The following is a 21902-nucleotide window of genomic DNA, read 5'->3' on the forward strand; positions in this document are numbered from 1 at the left end:
CCTGGCGTCCTTACATTGGCTGCCTGTTAGGGTTAGGGCTGATTTTAAGGTTTTACTCTTAACCTATAAATCAATACATGGACTTGCTCCTACTTACCTTGCTGAAATGATCCAGCCATACATACCTACACGTAACCTTAGATCGCAAGATGCAGGCCTTTTAATTGTACCTAGAATTTCTAAACAAACAGCTGGCGGCAGGGCCTTTTCTCATAGAGCTCCACTCCTGTGGAATGATCTGCCAATTAAGCTTAGAAATGCAAACTCAGTGCAAACTTTCAAGTGTCTTTCTAAAAACTAATCTCTACAGCACGGTTTATAATTAGGTGTAGCCTGGCCCGGGGGCGTGAAGGTGACCAATAGGCTTGATAATGTCCACCTTTGCTGTCTTGCCAGGTGGGCTTTCGTCGCCACTGGGATGCCCTCCCTCCAATGCCCTTCGGGGGAAGAGTCACTGGCTTGTTGTTGACTCTCTGTTGCGCACTTGTGCAGTTGGGCTGTACGCTGCTGGCAATACTCGGCCCTCTTTCAGGGGGGTTGCGATTGGTGAGTGTCCCTTTGGTTGATGCCTGGCAATGTGGTTGGATTGATTTCCTGCCTGTTGGGCCCTTTCCGGGGCCTCCCCCGGGTAGGGCCAGTGTCACCGGACCCCCCGCCTCAGCTCCAAGGTGTTACGCTGCTATATTATTGTGCTGGGGGATATGAGGGATGTACTACTAACTTTTCTCAGTCTCCCCCAGTTTTAAATTTTAGGAGGAGATGAGGTCCTGGTCCACACCTGCGGATTACCTGGTTTGGGGGGCCCGTTGCTGTCCCTGCCCTTGTCCACCTGGTCATACTTCTGACCTAGTCTAAAATCAAAAAGACTCTGGATTTAGCCCAGAGAAATTTATTTATTATTCCAATTGGACTCTTAATATCTCACCCGGCACAGCCAGAAGAGGACTGGTCACCCCTCTGAGCCTGGTTCCTCTCTAGGTTTCTTCCTAAAATTCGACCTTCTTAGGGAGTTTTTTCTAGCCACTGAAATTCAACACTACTGTTTTTTGCTCCTTGGGGTTTAAGGCCGGGTGTCTCTGTAAAGCACTTTGTGACAACTGCTGTTGTAAAAAGGGCTTTATAAATACATTTGATTGATTGATTGATATATGTCCTCCAGCGCGCGTTTTATGCGGCTGCAGGAGTATGTAGACTGTAGTGATTATAGCGGAGCTAAATTCCCGTGGAAGGTAGAAGGGTCATACTTTTACGGTTAGTAGCTCCAGGTCTGGTGAACAGTGTGTCGAAAGTACAGAAACATCCAAGGCCCAGCAAGAGTTAACCATAATGCAGACCCCTCCACCTCCATGTTTACCTGACTCCGAAGTTCTGTCTTGCCGGTAGGTGGATAAACCAGCTGGGGGTGATGGCAGTCAGGCACCATAGGATCCAGCCAGGTCTCTACAAACGCTAGCACACAACAGTTCGCAACGTCTCACTGAAAGTTAATCCGTGCATGTAGTTCGTCCATTCTATTGTCCAGGGATTGAACATTTGCAAGAAAAAATGCTTGGTAATGGCAGATTGCAGTATCTTGTCGGAGATCTACATAGGATACCAGTACATTTGCCTCCTGGTGGAAGAGACAGAACCACACAAGGGAGGACGACACACAGGGGTCATCGGAACCTGACAAAACATTGAAACAGGCAAACACACCGGATGGTCAGGGGGAAACCTCCTCTTCCCTCGACCATGGGTCAAAGGAACAGAACGGGAGGGAGACACTTACAGATGTATTGGCCAAACTTGGGCTTTGTTGAAAGACAGGGTAAGGTTTGTGTGCAAGCACAGAGTGCTCACTCCAAAGGGAATGAATGACCATTTACAGGAAATCAATGACCTTAACAGGAAAGGCTCTGTAAGGGAGAAAACCTTTCACTTTCATTTTTGAAAACCGACACAAAAGGAGTTTCCCTCACAACACTTTCAAAAATATCATGGTTAAAGTTTTTTAGCAAGTAGCTAGAACAATATATAAGGGTGTTTCTTCAACTACAGGCACTTCCTGGCCTTGTGAACTTGAGGGGGAAAAAAGTGTTCAAATCAAAACGGTCACAGTCTAACAAGTTTAATATAACTAGTCTAGTTTGATGATCCATAAAAGAACACACTTACATTATAAGACAAATTGGTGTTTTTTGACATATTTTCTGATGTGCACTGAACAAATGTCATTTCCATCACATGTAAATATTTGATTATTATTTAAAAATATTATGATGTACATCATTTCTTAAAAGTGTAAGATCACTTTAACACATAGTTTTACCAGTTTATACCTATATTGCAATTACCATAGATTTGTTGATTAAGTAGATTAATTGTCATGAGGCCCAAACACAAAGTTTACATCCACCGCAACCTGAAATATAATATTGGATTGGTTAGATAAGTTTCAGAAAAATAACTACTTGTGTTAGTACATTAAGTGGAACATTATCCCTTAAACTATGCAGAAGTTTTCAATTAGTGATTAGAATTTTGTAAATATTTTTAAAAAAGTTATGAAGTGGTGGAAATGACTGGGTGTTGTGGAAATGACAATGAATGGACATCCATGTAGAAAAACAGAAGACATTTATTTGAAACCTTCTGAAGCAGACAATTGGGTCATTCTCTGTACATACACTCCTTGGTGTATGGTGAACAGCACAGAGAGACCACCAAATCTTCAATTTTACTGCTGTTGATCACTTTGTGCTGCAGCAGTTTGTCTGCCATTAACTGCATATTGGCATGCGTCTTGCATATGCATGTGTCTGTCCTTAATTGTGGGCTTTATAATCCAAAAAGGATGTTTCTTGCAGAACTCACTGTAAGAAATCTGTATGTCAGGATACTCCTTCTTAAATTTGTCATGAAGTATTTCCATAGGTTCATTAAGGAATTTTTTTCATTTTCTTCTGTGTCAGAGTCTCCTTTTTACCAGTTGTTGCTCTGCTGTTCTCATCTCTTTTCAATAATTGCTTGATTTTCTTTTCTGTGTCTGTGCTGATGCTGTTTTTTGCTTCTTCCTTGTGTTTTTAAGTGCTGCTGACCTCTTTTGGCTCTTTTGGCTGAGAAGCCAAATTCTGTTCTAGCCATTTTCAGTAGGCGATACTTCTTAAGGATCTTTCCTGCCATTATCTTTGAAATAAGTTGTTTTTCTCTCTCGGAGGACAGATTTTCATATCTGTCTCTCAGCTCAGCAAGAAGAGCATTATGGAAAACCAAAGTTCTTCTTAGAGTGTGTGGTGGTGTTGCAATCTGATTTTTTGACTTGGGGAGTCAGCCTGCTTCACTTTCTTCATTAATCAGTCATACCGTTTGCGGTACCTCTCGGCCTTCTGCAGAGCCTTCCCAAGCTTAACATTGCTTTCATACAATGCTGCATAAACTTTTGAACGGTTTCTTAGAACCTTCTTCCTTCCCCTTTGTTTTTGACTTAAACATTGGGCAGAGGGTGATGGTGAGGTTGGTGTGGGAGGTGGATCAACATCATGTTCTGGCTGCACAGAATCTGGAGAGTTTGGTGGTGTAGTGGTAGAAAGGTAGGCCTGTACCTTAAGATCTTTGTTCATCTTCTCCCGATAATTTCTTTGATTGGTTCTCCATTGTCTCCTTCTTTTGCGTTGTTCTCGCTTTGACAAATCTGCAATTGGCTTTACAACCCCTCTTTCTTTTTTCCTCATGTATCTCTCCCTGTCTCTCTTCAGTCGCTCTTCATATTTGACAGGGTCCTCTTTTAGTCTGTCCCTATAGGACTGAGACCTTTCTGCAGTTGACTTCCGCAGCATCTTAAAAATAGATGAAAAGGCATTTCAACAAATATACATTTGAATAAATACATTAGCATTGTACATTTCAATAAATAAAATATACATATGTAGCCACATAATCTATGAATTGCACCTTGTAAGCATAAATGTCATTTCCACCACACCTTTATCATTTCCACCCAAGAAGGTAATGTGTTGGAAATGACGGTGGTGGAAATGACAATCCTACATTATTTTGTAAAAAAATCCAAGCTAGTATTACAGATTAGCTATGAATTGGTAGCTAGCATTGCATGCATGCAAAATACATCTATTTATGTGAAAAAATCTATTTATTTACAAACTCAATTGATGTTACGCTATGTTTGGAAATGACATACAGTAAAGATATTTTCATTTCAAGCAATATTTACCTTGAGTTTTATTCTCCAAGGTGGTGAAGAAATTCAAAATCTCCTCCATGTCAGACATGGAGTAGACTTCTTTTTCATTATTGAAGATCAGAAGTCTGGGTGTGGGACAAGCACAAAACAGTAATATTTACATCTAAAATTATGTTTAAAAAGGTAAAAAAATCATCGTAGACTACCGGTATAAAGTTCCTAAAGTACTTTCATTGTATAGTTAACTATGAAAGAGTGAATTTTTCAAAATTAAATGTTTTTCATAAAATATGATCAAAGGACATGAAAGTGCCCGTAGTCTAAGAATTGCCCATAACCTAAATGTCCTCAGATCACGTGATTCCAACACTTACCTCAGAGAAGACCGGTGTTTGCTACTGTCGCTCTCTGCTGTCCTGGGAAAGAGTCACTAATAGTCCTATCGTCTTATTTTTTCCTTTCTATCTTTCTTAGTTATAACCAAGCGTGCCGCACAAACCCTGAAAAGTGAAGCCAAAATGTCTCGATCGCCCCCTGGTGAGTGGTCCCAGTATAGGTCATAAACCCCGCCCTCCCCATGTTATTCAATGGGACGCGAGACCAACTAAACAATTAAATTACCCTTCAATTATCTTTTTTCCAAAGCTGGTTTCTGTCATTTACTGTAGTTTGTATCACGCTAATGTAAATTCAAGAGTTTGTTTTTAAACTAAGTTGGTTTTTAGTTAGTTATTTAATGCTCTAAAAACGGTGGTGTGACGTCGTGATTCACAGCTTTGATTGACAGCTATCTGAGCCAAGGAGCCACTGAAGCGCCATCCTCCTTCGGAGGACTAAATTTCTATAATTTATATAATTTCACACGGACATAATGGGTTGTTCTGCAGTACATTGTGCTAACCGATCTGGCATTTCCAATCGATCTTTGAATTTTTTTCGGTAAGTTAAATTTATAAGCTATTTAATTAGTAAATAAATGTAATGGGCTAGCTAACGTTAGCTAAAAGACAACAAGCCTCGTTAATAGCCATGTTAATAGCTAGCAGGGGATTGTTAGCTAGAAGTTACCAATTCTTTTTGTATTAGGCCTATTCTAAATTAAGGTTAAACATGATGTAAGTTAGGCTATAACATATCGTCTAGGTTTAACAAGCAAAGGTTGTACTGTACTTGGACTTGCGATTGATTACGGTATGCGCATTCTGCGAGGGAGAGTGAGGGCGGGGCACAGGGGAGGGGCCGTTGATTTCGCGGCTTTACGGCTTTACTTCCTGCTCGCTACTGCGCATAACTACTGCGCAGAACTGGTCCCAAGATCGCTATCTGCGCAGACGCAAGTCCAAGATGTCCGCGCCGTATCGGGACACTGGTGGCTTCATTTTTCACCAATGGAAAAGAGCGAAAGGGCGTTGTCCATTTTATATACAGTCTATGGTTATAACTCAAAATAGTAACCCTTTTTCTTCTTAAGTGTGTAGTTTTGACACTTGCTGTTGCAGATATCAACTGCACCTAAACTCACAATTCCCGGCTTCATAACAAAACTCAGCTGGATAGGAAAAATGTCTGCACATGCGCGTGTGCGTGTGGGAGGAGCCCGTGCCGGTTCTGGGAGTGTGTGTGTGCTGGGGCAATACATTCACTGCTGCGTGTAGAATATTTTTTTGCAAATCCATCAATATGGCCCAATGAAAATCATTATTCCTAAAATAATCATTATTCGGTAGACTATATTTTTCGCTTTACAGTATGTTATATGCCGTCATTTGTATTAGTTGCATGTATTTGACCTTGGAACGTGTTTTAAACCCCAATTATGTAATTGTCACTGAAATACAATCAAATATTAATCATTGTTAATGTTTAGAAAACATTTTAATCATGAAAGATTGTGTTTTATGCAACCTTTTAATTAAGACATTGGCTACTTTTATTTTGTAAATGACAAAATTCCGTGACCCGGAAGAGCTTTTTAATGTTGCTCGCGTGGCGTAAGTGACGTTTGTATCTTAAGTGTGTGGAGCTATAGCTGAGTGTTTTCCTAAAACTTTCTATATTTTGCTGCAATTTAACGAAGACAATGAACTATCTAATGCAGTCAACTGTCCGCTGTCTTCGACAGAGATGGTCAGTGTATGCATTGAGGGAAGTCGATGTACAACTTGCGTCGTTGGCGTTCTCGGCGCGGCTTATGTGTTCGGCGGCGAAAGACCTTGGTGATCTAGTGAAGAAGGACAAAGTGGTAGTGTTTATGAAGGGGACCCCTGCCCAGCCTATGTGTGGCTTCAGTAATGCCGTAGTTCAGATCTTGAGGATGCATGGTGTGAATGAATATGCTGCATATAACGTATTGGATGACCAGGATCTCAGACAAGGTCAGTAGAATGTAGCTACAAATATAGTTAGCTACAGCACTTATTACGCCTACCTCCGACTCGACTATCTTTCCTTATTTTTTGGATATTTGAACCTCGTTGTAGCAACAGTTTAATTATATTAATATACGGCTGTATGTATGTATGTATGTTAGATCACTACGTCCAAAGCAAAAGTAGTACTGCTCCCATCCTGTCCATCGTTCTCTGTAACATGTAGCTAACTAGGAGCAAGCTAGATTTGCGAAGTTTTTATCAGTATTCTGCAGCAGGGCTGAACGGGTGTGGTTCATGTCAAACGTTCGACTACTTCTGTCAAGAACATTTAAGTTTGCTGGAGCAATTTATATGACCACGGGTCTAGGCCCCTGGAATTTACTATATCTGTTGCTTAACTATGAGTCTGGATGACGGCATTGTGTAACAAACAGCCTGTGAACAAAGCATGTCTACTTGCATGACAATGCGTCAATAGAATAGAAAGTATGCTACAACAGAAATGTTGGAGGGAAAAAATCTGTAAAAGTTCAATTTTAACTCTGTTCCAGGAGTGAAGGACTACTCCAATTGGCCCACAATCCCACAGATATTCTTAAACGGAGAGTTTGTGGGAGGCTGTGACATCCTCCTACAGATGCATCAGAATGGAGATCTGGTAGAGGAACTCCAGAAGCTGGGAATCCGCTCTGCACTTCTGGATGCTGAGAAAGAATCCAAATAGACAAATGAGTGGGTGTCCAGTCCACAGAGAGCGGAGAATAGACTTAGCCCCTGTTGCCCCCTAGGCCCTTGTGTTGATCTGAGGATATTGGTTAGATCAGTATAAGTGTAAGCCATATAGTGCAAACACTACCTTATAAGACACTTCTTATAAGTTCCCTAAAGTTCACTCAGAAAACATAAGCAAGGCGGCACTACTAGAATGTTTTTTGTGTACATATCAAATAATTTCAGATAAATGAATGTGCCTAAGGGGGATAGGGGCTAAGTGTGTATTTGAGACTGGGCATATTAAGTGCTGCCTAAAAGTCAGTGTACCTTCTACAACTCTTATAAGGTATGTTACACAATAGAACCTGCTGAAGACCAAACTGCCCTCAGGTGAATAGATCAATCCACCACCCAAAGGCTACCATAAAAACTCACTACTTGTATGTTTCCTATTCACATGCAGCACACATAATCTCACTAAAACGTTTTGTAGACAAGCTAATTTCCACCAGTCCTCACTGGATCATTTTCACTTAATGAAGATGATCCATTATCCAGTATATTTAGAGAGGGAAAATTAATGTGATGAGAACCTTTCTTTTGTCTGTCCTATTTGTCAAGTCAGTAGTCATGTCGTGGAAAGCAGAGGGGATCAGGGTTACAATTACAGTATTTGCACAGGGCCTTGGGCTTCCTGACAATATCTGCTGCATTCATGTTATCTAATGCTCATGTAGTACATTGTAGATGTAATATTTTGTACATTGAAAGGATATTAAATGTATTTTCTGTGGATGTAAACCTTGAGTAAATATTTTACAACACACTTGATCACACCAGATTTTGGGTATATTATGCTCTCATAAACTTTTCAGGCTATGGTGAAAGTATTTTGTGGTTGACTTGTGCAGTGCAGCAGAATCACTTTAATTGTGAATTGTACAATTACTCAGAAATTTCTTGTAATAGTGCTGCTAATGGTAGATGATATACATGGACAGAATATACGAAGTTGACATACATCCTTATGAACAGTCATATTTAATTGTCAGATAAGGGTATATGAACTGTGAGTGTTATACACTGCGTGCAAAATTACTAGGCAAGTGAGTATTCTGATTGTATCATTATTTCTATGCACATTTTCCAACTCCCGACTATATAAACTTGAATTGGATTGAATCACTTTCAGGTGATATGTATTTTTTTAATGAGGAAGGGTGTGGTGATAGTGAATTTCACCTTATATCAAGGTGTGCATTAGCATTAGGCAGCTTCATGACCTCTGGTTAAATGGGCCAAAAGAGACACTAACACTGAAAAGTAAAAAATTGTAAAATGCCTTTCAGATGGATGCAACACTTGAAATAGATCAACTATTGATGCATGGCCAAAACACAATTAAATGCTGTGTTGCGTATAGTACACGTGGGCACAAAAATGCATGGAGAAAAAAATACACAAATTAACTGCAAAAGACTTGAGAAGAATTAAGCGTTGAAGCTACCAGGAACCCATTATCCTCCAGTGCCACCATATTCCAGAACAGCAACCTACCTGGAGTGTCCAGAACTACAAGGTGTCAAGTGCTCAGAGACATGGCCATGGTCATGATGGCTGAAAGGAGACCACCACTGAATAAGATTCACAAATTGGAGTGTATGGATTGGGCAAAGAAATACCTCAAGACAGATTTTTCAAAGGTTTTATGGACATGAGAGTGACTTGATGGACCGAATGGATGTTCCTGTGGCTGGATCACAAATGGACCCGGCACCACTTTGAGTCAGGCACCAGCAAGGTGGAGGAGAGGTACTGGTATGGGCTGCTATCATTAAGGATGAGGTAGTTCTTCTCAAACATGAGATTTGCAGTCAGGGAAGACAGTGCACTTCTTTGAACAGCATTTGGGAGGCTGTGGTTGCTGCTTCAGCTAAAGTTGTTTGTGAACAGATCAAGAAACTGACAGACTCCATGGATGGAAGGCTCATGGCAGTTATTCAAAAGAAGGGAGTCTATATTGGTCACTGACATACATTTTAATTAATTGTCATTTTGTGTTACTTATTTGTTACACTTTTAGAATAAACAAGTGAATTGGGATAAATTATTTTTGTGATTTAGTTGCGGAATAATTCTGCACACCAACTGTTACCTAGTAATTTTGCACTCTTATATTCCAGAGAAAGATCAAAACGCAATTTTCTTTGGTTTAACATTAAGGTTTGACGTTCAATTATATTTTGGATTGACATAAATCATTGGGATTGTTCAATAATAAAATTATTGAGAAATAGGATGTGCCTAATAATTGTGCACGCTGTGTGTACATGGATTTAGCCAACAGTTGATGGACACCTACAGTTTCAGTATTGCATACCTAGATACAGGGAAATGAGCAGTTTTGAGTGCAATATAGTGCTATTTAGTGAAGTTTGGTGGTGCTGTGATGTGGTCTTGTTATTGTTTATTGGACAGATGTCTGGGTGATTAAGGAAACAGCAGAGGAAGTAAACCGTTCAGTTGGTGGGAGTTTTAGGTAATGGATGACATGCAGTTAGTTGTACACTGAACATAGATATAAACAAAACAGGTAAAGTGTTTCTCCCATGTTTTTTGAAATACACTGAACAAAATTATAAACAACACTTTTGTTTTTACCCCCATTCATCATGAACTGAACTCAAAGATCTAAGACTTTCTCTTTGTACATAAAAGGCCTATTTCTCTCAAATAATCATGCTGTCTAAATCTGTGTGAGTGAGCAATTCTCCTTTGCCAAGATAATCCATCCACCTCACTGGTGTAAATTTCAACTTGCTGATAAGACAGCATGATTATTGCACAGGTGTGCCTTAGGCTGGCCACAATAAAAGGCCACTCTTTTATTGAAGCTGATTAAACAGCATGATCATTAAACAGGTGCACCTTATGCCGGGGACAGTAAAAGGCCACACACAGTTTCAACTGCACGTGGGACTTGGCAGATCTGGGTGATTGGTGGGGTTATGGTATGGGTAGGTGTACAATACAAAAAGCAGAATTGCATTTTATCTATGGGGATTTTAATGCAGATACCATGAGATCCTGAGTGAAGTGTATGACATCATTACCAGTTCCCGCAAATCACAGACATTGAAGTGGAGTTAAACAACATTTCGCAGGCAACAAGGAACAGCCTGATCAACTCAATGCCAAGACTTGCCACACTGCATTAGTCAAATGGTGGTTACACCACATGGTTTTCCTACATGCCCCTTTTTTGGGAATGTCAACAACATAGATTAGGTCTGAATCATTTATTTCAATTGACCAATTTCCGAACGTAAACTGTAACTGAGTAAAATCTTTTAAATGACTCTTTAGTTTTATCTGAAAATTCTATTTGTTTCCACATTGAGTTTTATACAGTCTGTCCTTTTGGTTTCTTTGTAACCTGACAACTAAAACTTTGAACTTCTGTTCCATTTGGCCTTTCTCCAGTCTAAGCCAACATGTGACTACCAGTCCCTTTACTGAAGATATGACATTTCTGAAATTGAGCAATGTATACTAGTAAAGTAATGAAACAAGAAAGGATACAGGTGTTCTGTCCTGCAGCGACATTGACTAAATTGAGCCTGTTTTCTAGGGCTGTACTTAACTGTCATCATGACCAGTCTGGTTCTCATGGTCTCGAATTGCAGAACTGTAATTATAAGAAAGTCTCAAATTACACCTGCAGAATGACATCACCCCCTACTGTGTAATTCAGAAGGATTTTCTCTTCCTCCTTAGTGAACAGAGGACAAGAAACAATTGCACTACAGTTCTCATTTTCCCTGAAACGCTCATGAACTCTTACCAACGCCTAGTAAATCAATTACATGGGGGAATTTAAATATTCAGAATATACATTTCTTCCTTGTGGGAGGACTCAATTAAAATCAGTTTCCAAAATAAATGTAGTTTATTACAAAATACAAACTTTACACATCAGTTTCAACATTAACATTTTGAAAGCACTACTAACTAAATACAAGAAAGGAAAAAAAATGGATGAGGCCCAGAGACACATCAATCTATTAGTACACAGTTTGAGCTTGACCACATATGAGTCGATGACTGCAGACAGACTGTATGACCAACAAGTAGTCATTTAGAATGGCAGATTATTTGTAGAAAGTCAGTCTGTCAGCGATTGGCGAATGAAATGCCTCCTCCGGCGTCAAGGTCAGAGTTTCATGAGGAAGCGCAGCACCAGGTCCCTGAGAGTGGTACGGAGGGGCTCGTTGTTGTCGCACACAATGTGCGTCCCGTCCTCCTCCAGTTGGATCAGAGTGTCCTCGGCCTGCAGGTGCAAGATGTGGCCATCCGCCGTCTCCTCTACCTTGACCTCTGTGATGCCGTGCTGGAAACAAGGAAACGCATCGATAACGGCAAAACGTTGACGCTAAGTCAGAAAATCCCCCCGGAGAATGAATGTACTAATGCGACAACTGTTAGTGGAAGGACTCGTATGGACGTCCCTAGCATGCCAAATAGGTGTTCAGTGTTTTCAAGGATACTCTCACCTTGTGTAGCACAGCCAGGAAAGCTTCCAGGGGGACAGATCCACTGAGCAGGGGTTTAGGGGCCAGCACCTCGGGGGGTTCCTCCACTACGCGCTTCCTCTTCTTACTGGGAGGCAGTGGAAGGGGCTTGGGAACTGGCTGGCAGCACACAGACAAGGTCATTAGAGGTGTACGTCGCCGAGTGGCTCTTGATACTAGCAAAGTCCTTTCTAGGAGACTTATTGAACGCGCACACTCACCTGCAGCGTATGCTTGTTATCCTTGGACTGCAGAACTGCGGACACGGTTGCTAAGGAGACGCCAGGTTTGATCTCAGAGGGCACGAGGGACTTGGCCAGCTACAGAGGGACGGGTTTGGAGACCATTAGGAACATCCGAAACGACACTCGAATTAAGCAATAAGGCACAAGGTGCAGCGTCTGTATAGAGCCTTAAGCCTTGGTATACAGTACTAGTCCTACCGCAAACCCATATGAACCTTGGTATACAGTACTAGTCCTACCGCAAACCCCTATGAACCTTGGTATACAGTACTAGTCCTACTGCAAACCCCTATGAACCTTGGTATACAGTACTAGTCCTACCGCAAACCCCTATGAACCTTGGTATACAGTACTAGTCCTACTGCAAACCCCTATGAACCTTGGTATACAGTACTAGTCCTACCGCAAACCCCTATGAACCTTGGTATACAGTACTAGTCCTACTGCAAACCCCTATGAACCTTGGTATACAGTACTAGTCCTACCGCAAACCCCTAGGAACCTTGGTATACAGTACTAGTCCTACTGCAAACCCCTATAAACCTTGGTATACAGTACTAGTCCTACCCCAAACCCCTATGAACCAACCTCCCAACAGAGGGATGAATGAGACTAAAAGGGCATGTTAATGCCAGTGTGGTGGGTCGCCACAGTCCCTAACCTCTGGCAGTAGATGGATGCGTTCATAGCGGCGCCTGAAGGGCAGGCCAAGCACAGAGCAGCGGCGGTAGGGCATGGGAGGGGGCTGTAGCTCCAGCATCAGGTCTGAGCGGTGGGACTGGGATGGCGGGGGCTGGGTGTACTGCTCCGGACACACCACATGGAGGGGCTGGAAGCGGAGATCACAGTCAAGGCCGTCACAAAGTGTCCAATACGAAAAAAGGAAGGAAAGATCATGGCAAAAAGACATGGGGATATATGGAGAGAGCAGTGCATTTTAAAATATTTAATTCCAATAGAACAAACTCAGTATCTCTTGGCTTTCTAGTCAACACAGAACCATTAGATAGTTAAATATAGAATATAGTGACCACTAAATAGTACTATAGTGAAATTAGTACCTGGACCTCCTTGAGCAGTTTGGAGACCTGGTGGAAGTTGAGGCGTGTGTCAATAGGGCAGTAGACACACTTCATGGACAGGGGTTGGTACGGGGCTAATGCATCCAAGTAGGAAAAGTCTGGTTCTGTGGGATTAAGACAGAACCATTTCACTGACATTCACATTTCATTAGTTAATTAAACTGAATTATGGTCACTTTAATGAAAGACACCATGGGATCTAGCATTCTGTTTGATACAGTCGTCTAATGTTTTTTATGTTATTATTATTTTTTTTAAATATATGAAAGTTTTAGGGACAGGAGAAGTCTGTTGCAACAGCCTAACCAGCTAGTGCAAGATCCAAAATTATGGACAGGTCACCATGATTGGCAACTCGCCTTGATCAGGTATTGTTGTGCTCACCAGTGAAGATGATGGTGTTGAGGCTGGATTTGCCCCACAGTTCCATGAAGTGCACCACGTCTCCGAAGCGAAGTGACGGGTGTCCGGTGAACACCACACAGGGCTGCCGGAAGTCAGTGCTGAAGTCGCCATGGATACTGGGGTAGTGCTTCAACTTGTTGGTCTGGATCAGCTAAAAGATAAATACACTGTCAGAGACAGGGCATCATACAGCTATTTCTACAAATAGAAAACTGTCATAACCAACATTGCAGTAAATTAAGTCGACTAGACAAGTGAAATCTAGACGACCATTTAAAACAGACACAGTTTTACCTCAGCGTGAGGGAAAGGAGGTTCTGGAAGGTACACCTTGGACTGCTTGTTGTGACAGAGCCTGGCAAAAAAAGAAGGGACAGATTCAAGGACAATTCTCAGCTTCAGAAACTATGAGGCAAGGGCATGCGGGTTTGCTGCCAAGAGGTTGTTTATGAAAAAAGGTTTGTTTTATTTTAACCCAGGTTAACAAGATATACACATTTGAGATCTCAAAAAACACTGGTCATATAAATATAATCCTAGAATTATAATTTTCTAGCTCTGGAACTCACCACTCTGCAAATATCTGTGAGAACTCCAGAGAGCTGTTGGCGACTGGCGAGAGAAAGTAGAAGGGGGTGGAGCCCAAGTTGGCATTCTCTATGAACTGGTACAGGCACTCCAGAAGATCATAGATCACCCCTGAGGAATAGCATGGTACCAGCACATTGCCCCCTGCACGTATCGTCATGGCTATAAACACAACAGACAGTTTGGTCAGAAACAACATGGTACATCAACCTGTGGTTTGCTTTCTGTGACGGTCACATGTCAAACATGTAGGAACAACACAACGTACCAAGGTTACTGCAAAAGTCCCCCAGCATGCCATCTGGGTTGGCAGTCGGCATCTGTGTGAGGCCCGTCAGAATCAGAACATCACTGTTCTTCAGGGAGCTTTGATCCATGGGCTGTGGATGTGTGGTGAGGAGGGAGGAGCCAGACACATAGGAAACCTTCTCATAATGTGATTGGATGATCCAGTTAGAGCTACCCAATGAATAGCCAGAGCTCAGGGGTGTGACCTGCACTGCGCCAAACAGCTCCTAGAGAAATTATAGAAGGTAGTAAGTTCACTTCAGTTATTAGCAGAACTGGTATGCATGTGTAATTACCGTTCACTGGACAGAGGTCTTACCACTTTCTGTGAGTAGCCCACGAGTTGCACCTTACTGAGAGCTGAGTTAACATCTTGGATGCTATAGCAGGTCTTCCAAGTCAACACTTCTACAGCATCCTTCAGTGGCCCAGGGAGCACCCTGGGAATATATTCATATCTCTTTAATGTCTAACCGTAGTCTCCTTACATCCCCTCAAATTGTATGTTGGTCACTAAGTCATACCTTTGTATTTCCTTATTCTTCCAGCAGGTAGCAGACTGGGCCTTGGGAACTCTCTCCATGAAGTTTACAAGCTCCTCCATCAGAAGTCTGCCAATTTGCAGCGTGGGTTCTGTGGCGTACACACTCCCTGTGAAGCCGGTGTGCTCAGTGATGTAAGGCAGGGCCATCATACAGTGGTAGTTGGAGATCAGGATGACGTCTATGGTGGAAAGGTCCAGCAGCTCTCTCTAAGTGATAGAAAAGGATATGATATCAAAGTTTGATATCATCACAACCACTTTAACATGTTATACAAAGTGACTTGGTTAATTTTGTAGGTGAATTACCATTGATGTCCCAAACCTATTTACAGTGTTTCAGCAACATTTATAAACACTACATTCCATGATTCAACTCTCCCCTCTTTATCAACTTGTAAGATATTCATTATCATTGACTTCCGGACTGCCAAAATGTCTACAGAGTTTCTCTGATCACTGATGGTTGTATGCTGTGTCATCCACACATGGACTGCTATAACAGATCATGTGGTTGCCCAACATAAAATACCTATCCAGGTTTTGCAAGATGTCAGGTATTAGAGAGGATTGTTCATTTAGATGTAACCAAATGCAATTCAAATACATTATCAAGCAGCACTGGTGCTCTGAAATCAAAATACCATTTGCACTGCACATCTCATGTTTATACAGTGAGTATTGCACTTCTCATGTTTTAACAGTGAGTATAAACAGTGAGTGTTCAAAACTTAGTTCAAGGCACACAGGTTGAAAACCTCTCCAGTACCATCTAGTCCAGTAGAGTATATTAAATTATACAGTACTACTACAACCCCATTTCCTAAACAGTTGTGACGCTGCGTAAAATGCTAATAAAAACGGATTGCAGTGATGTGCAAATAATTTATCCCAATATTTAACTGAAAATAGTACAAAGACATCACACAGGCTCATCACTTTGTGAAAGTGTGGGCAAATAGTGCAACGATTTAACATTTCTCAATGTAAAATTGCAAAGAGTTTGGGGATCTCATCATCTACGGTACATAATATCATTAAAAGATTCAGAGAATCCGGAGAAATCTTTGTATGCAAGGGACAAGACCGAAAACCAATATTGGACGGCCGTGATCTTTGGGTGATATAGTGGAAATCACTGCATGGGCTCAGGAACACTTTCAAAAACCATTGTCTGTGAACACAGTATGTCACTACATCCACAAATGCAAGTTAAAACTCTACCATGCAAAGAAGAAACCATATATAAACAAGATCCAGAACCGCCCCCGCCTTCTCTAGACCTGAGCTCATTTAAGATGGACTGAGGCAAAGTGGAAAACTGTCCTGTGATCTGATGAACCAAAATTTTTAATTATTTTTGGGAATCATGGATGCCACATCCTCCAGACTAAAGAGGAGGGACCATCCAGTTTGTTATCAGCGCACAGTTCAAAAGCCAGTATCCATGATGGTATGGGGGTGCATTAGTGCACATGGCATGGGTGACTTGCACATCTGTGAAGGCACCATTAATGCTGAACAATATATACAGGTTTTGAAGCAAATTATGCTACCATCCAGACTTATTTTTCAGGGAAGGCCTCCCATATGTCTGCACGTATCACAACAGCATGGCTCCGTAGTAAGAGTCCAGGTGCTAAACTTGCTTGCCTTCAGTCCAGACCTGTCCCCAATTAAAAACATTTGGCACATCATAAAAAGAAAACAAAGGAGATTCTAAAGAGTTGAGCAGCTGCAATCCTATATCAAGCAAGAATGGGAATACATTTCACTTTCAAAACTACAGCAATTGGTCTCCTCAGTTCCCAAACACATACAGAATATTGTTAAAAGAAGAGGTGAGGCAAAACAGTGGTAAACTTTTTTGAAAGTTGTTGGGATCAAAATGGGCATGTAATTTCTCAGTTTCAACATTGGATATGTTGTTTTCGTACTATATACAATTAAATATAGAGATAAATGATTTGCATGTCATTGCATTCTGTTTTTAATCTCAACTTTTTTGGAAACAGGGTTGTACAATGGTTTGTGACTACTACACTAACTGATAGGTCTAACATCTGTGAACTCTAATCTTCATCTCTCCTCAAGTTGCTTTGACTGTTCAGCATCCTGTTTTTTATAGATAATCATAGTTTGATCTCAGCAAACATGTCACTAGAAACATTAATTATTGTGCAATTTGGATTTCCTGAACAGTATAGGTTCTCAGATTGCTGAGATAAAACTATTATGATCTATAAAAAACAGGACACTAACAACAGTAGATAAACAGAGTTGCTTGACAGTATGTGAACTTCACAGGGATGCTCAAAAATTTTCAAAACCCCAATTCTTAATAAAGACATTCCAAATAAAAGGAAACAAAAACATATTTTCATTATTTAATTTATTTAAAAACCCATGAATGCAAAAATGTGAACCCATTCATGCAATAGCGTGTGGCGCCTCCATAAGCAGTAATATCTCAGAGTAAACATCTCCTATAGCTACATCAATCTCTGACGTTTTTTGAGGGGTTCTTGTACACTCCTCCATAGAGAACAGCCAACTGAGTGAGGTTTGAGTGGCCTTTGGCATATACCGCCCACTTCAGGTCCTGCCACAATATCTTTATTGGAATAAGGTCAGGACTTTGACTTGGCCAATCTAAAACACAAATCTTCTTTCTCCAGAGCAATTCTTAGGCAGATTTGCCCTGAATGGTTTAGGTTGTTGTCGTTTTGGAAGACCCATTTCCAGCTCAGCTTAAGCTCCTTGACTGACAGCCTGATATTCTGTTCAAGAACATCCTGGTATACCTCAGAATTCATGGTTCTCTTAACTACGTGCAACTGCCCAGCCCCAGATCTTGACCTTCCCACCGCCATACTTGACTGTTGGGATACGGTTCTTTTGGTGGTAGGCAGTGTTGGGTTTCCTGGTAGTCTCTGGCAAAGTTCAGATGGGCAGTTTGGTTCTTATTTAACAGAAGAGGTTTCTTCCTAGCAACCCTCCCATAAATTACATTTTGTATCAATGTTGTTGTTATTATTGAAACATGCGAAGTAACCTGAGATGCAGCAAGGGAGGTCTGCAAGTCTTGAACTGTCATGTTTGTATTGGCATTTACCTTATTTATTATTTTTCTCCCCTCTTTCTGATGTTCTCTGAGATCTCCTTTCCTCTGTGCATGGTGTGTTTTGCATTCACCTGAATGGGTAACACCCAGCTGACGAATTTCTTGTTTCAATTTATCTGAGTCCTGTCCAAAGTCTTTTCTAAAAGAAAAGCTTCACTAAATGGATTTACAGCTGTACGCAAGCCTCACATCAACATGTAATGCCAAGCGTCAGCTGGAGTAGTGAGAAGCATGTCGATACTGGACTCTGGAGCAATGGAAACATGTTACCTGGAGTGATGAACCCTGCATCACTATCTGGGAGTCAGGTGGACGAATCTGGATGTGGCGGACACCAGGAGAATGCTACCTGCTGCTCAGTGCCTATTGTAAAGTTTGGTGGAGGAGGGATAATGATCTGGGGCTGTGTTTCAGGGTTTGGGCTAGTCCCCATAGTTCCAGTGAAGGGTCCTCTTAATGCTACAGGATACAAAAACATTTTAAAGAGCTCTAATCAGCTAATTCATTCCCTGAGCCTTCAGTACACACAACCACAATAAAGGGGAATACTTCTGACTTAACAGTTGTCCAGACACTCATTGACACCCTCCGCGAGGAGGGTAAGCCACAGAATGTCAGCGCAGAGTGCTGTATCAAAGCATATTCATGGAAAGTTGATTGGAAAAGAAAAGTGTGGTAGGAAAATGTGGTAGGGATGACCGCAGCCTTGAGAGAGTTGTCAAGCAAAGCCGATTCAAGAACGTGGGGGAGCTTCACAAGGAGTGGACTGAGGCTGGAGTCAGTGCATCAAGAGCCACCACATACAAACGTGTTCAGGAAATGGGCTAAATATGGTCGCATTCCTAGTGTCAAACCACTCCTGAACCAGAGACAGTATAAGAAGCATCTTAACTCGGCAAAGGAGAGAAAGACCTGGACCATTGCTCAATGGTTCAAAGTCCTCTCTTCAGATGAAAGTGCATTTTCCATTTCATTAGGAAATCAAGTTCCCATAGTCTGGAGAAAGAGTGGGGAGGCACAGAAGTCCAGTGTGACATTTCCACAGTCAGTGATGATTTGGGGTGCCATGTCATCTGTTGGTGTTGGTCCACAATGTTTTATCAAGTCCAGAGTCAATGCAGCTGTCTACCAGGAGATTTTAGAGCACTTCATGCTTCCATCTGCTGACAAGCTTTATAGAGATGCTGATTTCCTATTCCAGCAGGACTTGGCACCTGCCCACAGTGCCAAAACAACTGGTAACTGGTTTGCTGCCCATGGCATTACTGTGCTTGATTGGCCAGCCAACTCACCTGACTAGAACCCCATTGAGAATCTATCGGGTATTGTCAAGAGAAAAATGAGATACACCAGACCCAACAACACAGACGAGCAGAAGGCCGCTATCAAAGCAACTTGGGCTTCCATAGCAACTCAGCAGCGCTGAATCCCTCCGTGCCACGCCACATTGATGCAGTAATCTGTATTGACCAAATATTGAGTGCATAAATTAATATACTGAGGAAAACTTTGCAGGTGTTTTGAGTTAATTAACTGATTAGAGCTCTTTTCAGGTGAACATCTGTATAATACTTTTTTTTTTTATTCTAATATTTTGAGATACTGGATTTTTTATTTCCATGAGCTGTAAGCTGTAATCATCAAGATTGAAAGAAAAAAGGCTTGAAATGTTTCACTTCATGTGTAATTAATCTGTAAATATAGGAAGGTGTTACTATTTGATTTGAATTATAGGAAGAAAAAAAAACTTTTCCACAATACTCTAAACACTTTTGATGCACCTGTAGGTGTGTCCACATACTTTTGGCCATGTAGGGTACATACGCAAGATTCCAATTCAGGAAGAAAGCTTTATTTAGCTAATTATTAATCAATAAATATTTTAACCATTATCTGAACTTGAAGCAAGTACAGGATGAAGTTTTTTATTAAATAATGTTTTACCTCTGGGAGACAGAACTCTGGCTGAGAATCCACAAAGACGCGACCAGCACATTCTTTCAGCTCCTGATGGCATACATTTGAATAGATGTTGGTCAACTCATTAAATTACTAAATATACATGAAAAATACATTCAACAAAGTGGGATCTTGTACCTTTTCAAGGTTTATTGTGCCATCTTTTGACACCCATCCAGGGAGCTTGGAAAGCCTTGGGCTGGAAAAGAGAGTATTCTTATAATCATGGAATGTCACATGCCAAGTAAATGTCTTTATTTCAACCAGTAAGTGGGGAAATTTGGAGGTATAGCCCCAGTGCATAAGTCAATGCTTTGTGGCCAATGAATTGCAGTACTATTGTGTAAACATTACTTGTTCTCACCTGTGCACCAGAGGCAGTGGTAGAAACTGAAGGACAGAAGTAGTGTCCAGCCCACAGTCCAACATAATGGTAGTGGATTTGAATTTGAGGACATTGCAAGGGAGGGTTGGGTGCCCTGACAAACAGTACTGAAAAGAAGAGACGCAACACTGGTTCACCTTGAAATGAAAACGCTAATATAACAATTGGTATTGGTAGCGAAATTGTCTGATAACTCAAAAACTAGCAAATGTGTGAAACTCATCAACGCAAAACTAGCATGCTAACCATAACAACAATATTGTACATGCTAACGTTATTTTAACAAGCTGGTCTAGTAAAGAATTACTACATTAGCTAGCATACCAAATAATGGGGTATTAACATGGTGACATCTCCATATGTCAACTCACCAATTTCATCTTAATCGACAATGATAAACTTAATAATCACGATGTCAGCCTAGTGGGCACATCACAGATAGTGTAGTACACGGAGCCAGATAAGCCACCGCCGGATATATGAATATGAAGCATCCGTCGTCATTTCTCCTACCACTGGTAGAGGAAACCTTAACATCATTGAGCCTAGTAGCCGGGCAGTTGAAGTCTAGAGGCGAACTAGGTTCCACTCCAAAAAACTGAAATTAAACCTTTGCATACTTTTTAGAATGAGTGCCTTGTTTAGAATGAGTGCAGAGCGAATTGAATCTTTGCATATGCACACTTTACAGACAAGGCATTCCGTTACAGAAACAAATGCAAAATATTGCACAATAAGATATCAATAGATTGTGCTTGGTTCAGACTATGTAGATCTCCTTATCCTAGCTTTTACCCACTCGAGATCACTCAACCGCCTTGAAAATGACACTTTGGGGGTTGTACATTATTGTTCAACTTGTCTGTCTTACTTTTGGAATACTGCCTTGTTTAAAACATAGTCGTTTAATTTACCTACCGCCCCCTACAGTATTGGCATATCAATTGTCCTTGAAAACAAGCGTTCGTGTTAGCGAGCTACAATAGCCAATTCATTGGCTGATTGGCATGGTATATTAAACAGTAAGGCACGATGGGATGTGGTATATGGCCAACATACCACGGCTAAGAGCTGTTCTTAGGCACCACACGGTTTGCCTGGACACAGCACTTAGCCGTGGGATATTAGCAATATATATTAGCACAGTCCACTCGACATGCCCCATTGCACTTAAAATACTTTTACCAAGGCAATTAGAGCGGTAAAAAAGTGATGTGATGTCATACCTGTGATACATGGTCTCATGTACCATGCCAATCAGCCAATCAGCATTCAGGACGCTTTGTACCTAAGCAGCTTTGAGCTGTGGTATTTCACCCATTTACCATACTGCTTTGTGCCTTATTGCCAACATATACACTATAGTTGGTGAGATGTGTAAGTCTGAAGAAAATAATAATAATATACAATGCAATGCCTCCATATAAAAGTAAGAGAACATAAAA

The 21902-nt window shown here is 41.2% G+C and overlaps 2 protein-coding genes and 1 long non-coding RNA gene across 3 annotated transcripts; 1 reads left to right on the top strand and 2 right to left on the bottom strand.

Annotated features, from left to right (window-relative positions):
• Nucleotides 1-2546: 2546 nt before the first annotated feature.
• On the bottom strand, nucleotides 2547-4667 carry LOC105028086. Its single transcript, XR_829351.4, has 3 exons — nucleotides 4558-4667; nucleotides 4214-4308; nucleotides 2547-3818 (listed from the first exon to the last, which is right to left on the bottom strand). It is a non-coding gene; the product is annotated as an uncharacterized LOC105028086 (long non-coding RNA).
• A 1520-nt stretch (nucleotides 4668-6187) lies between these two features.
• Nucleotides 6188-8063, top strand: glrx5 (glutaredoxin 5 homolog (S. cerevisiae)). The gene is given in 2 exon segments (NM_001311053.1): nucleotides 6188-6558; nucleotides 7107-8063. Coding segments are annotated over 2 exon segments (468 nt in total). The 5' UTR covers nucleotides 6188-6263; the 3' UTR covers nucleotides 7280-8063.
• A 3132-nt stretch (nucleotides 8064-11195) lies between these two features.
• On the bottom strand, nucleotides 11196-21235 carry ints9 (integrator complex subunit 9). Its single transcript, XM_010900558.5, has 15 exons — nucleotides 20829-21235; nucleotides 20437-20564; nucleotides 20211-20271; nucleotides 20058-20120; nucleotides 14973-15199; nucleotides 14768-14888; nucleotides 14429-14675; nucleotides 14142-14322; nucleotides 13867-13927; nucleotides 13552-13723; nucleotides 13147-13271; nucleotides 12747-12914; nucleotides 12062-12160; nucleotides 11823-11960; nucleotides 11196-11659 (listed from the first exon to the last, which is right to left on the bottom strand). Exons 1-15 carry the CDS (start codon nucleotides 20835-20837, stop codon nucleotides 11483-11485), a joined length of 1977 nt encoding a protein of 658 aa, XP_010898860.1. The 5' UTR covers nucleotides 20838-21235; the 3' UTR covers nucleotides 11196-11482.
• Between the last annotated feature and the right edge of the window lie 667 nt (nucleotides 21236-21902).

This window comes from Esox lucius, chromosome 18 (assembly GCF_011004845.1).
Source record: "Esox lucius isolate fEsoLuc1 chromosome 18, fEsoLuc1.pri, whole genome shotgun sequence".
Classification (NCBI taxonomy): Eukaryota; Metazoa; Chordata; class Actinopteri; order Esociformes; family Esocidae; genus Esox; species Esox lucius.

What these genes read in the sequence shown, in the direction of transcription:
- ints9 (XM_010900558.5), bottom strand. An exon ending in GGACTTTTGCAGTAACCTTG is followed by an intron (nt 14,323 to 14,428) that starts GTACGTTGTGTT and finishes TTGTGTTTATAG; the next exon opens with CCATGACGATACGTGCAGGG. An exon ending in ATAACAAGCATACGCTGCAG is followed by an intron (nt 11,961 to 12,061) that starts GTGAGTGTGCGC and finishes GTGTGCTGCCAG; the next exon opens with CCAGTTCCCAAGCCCCTTCC.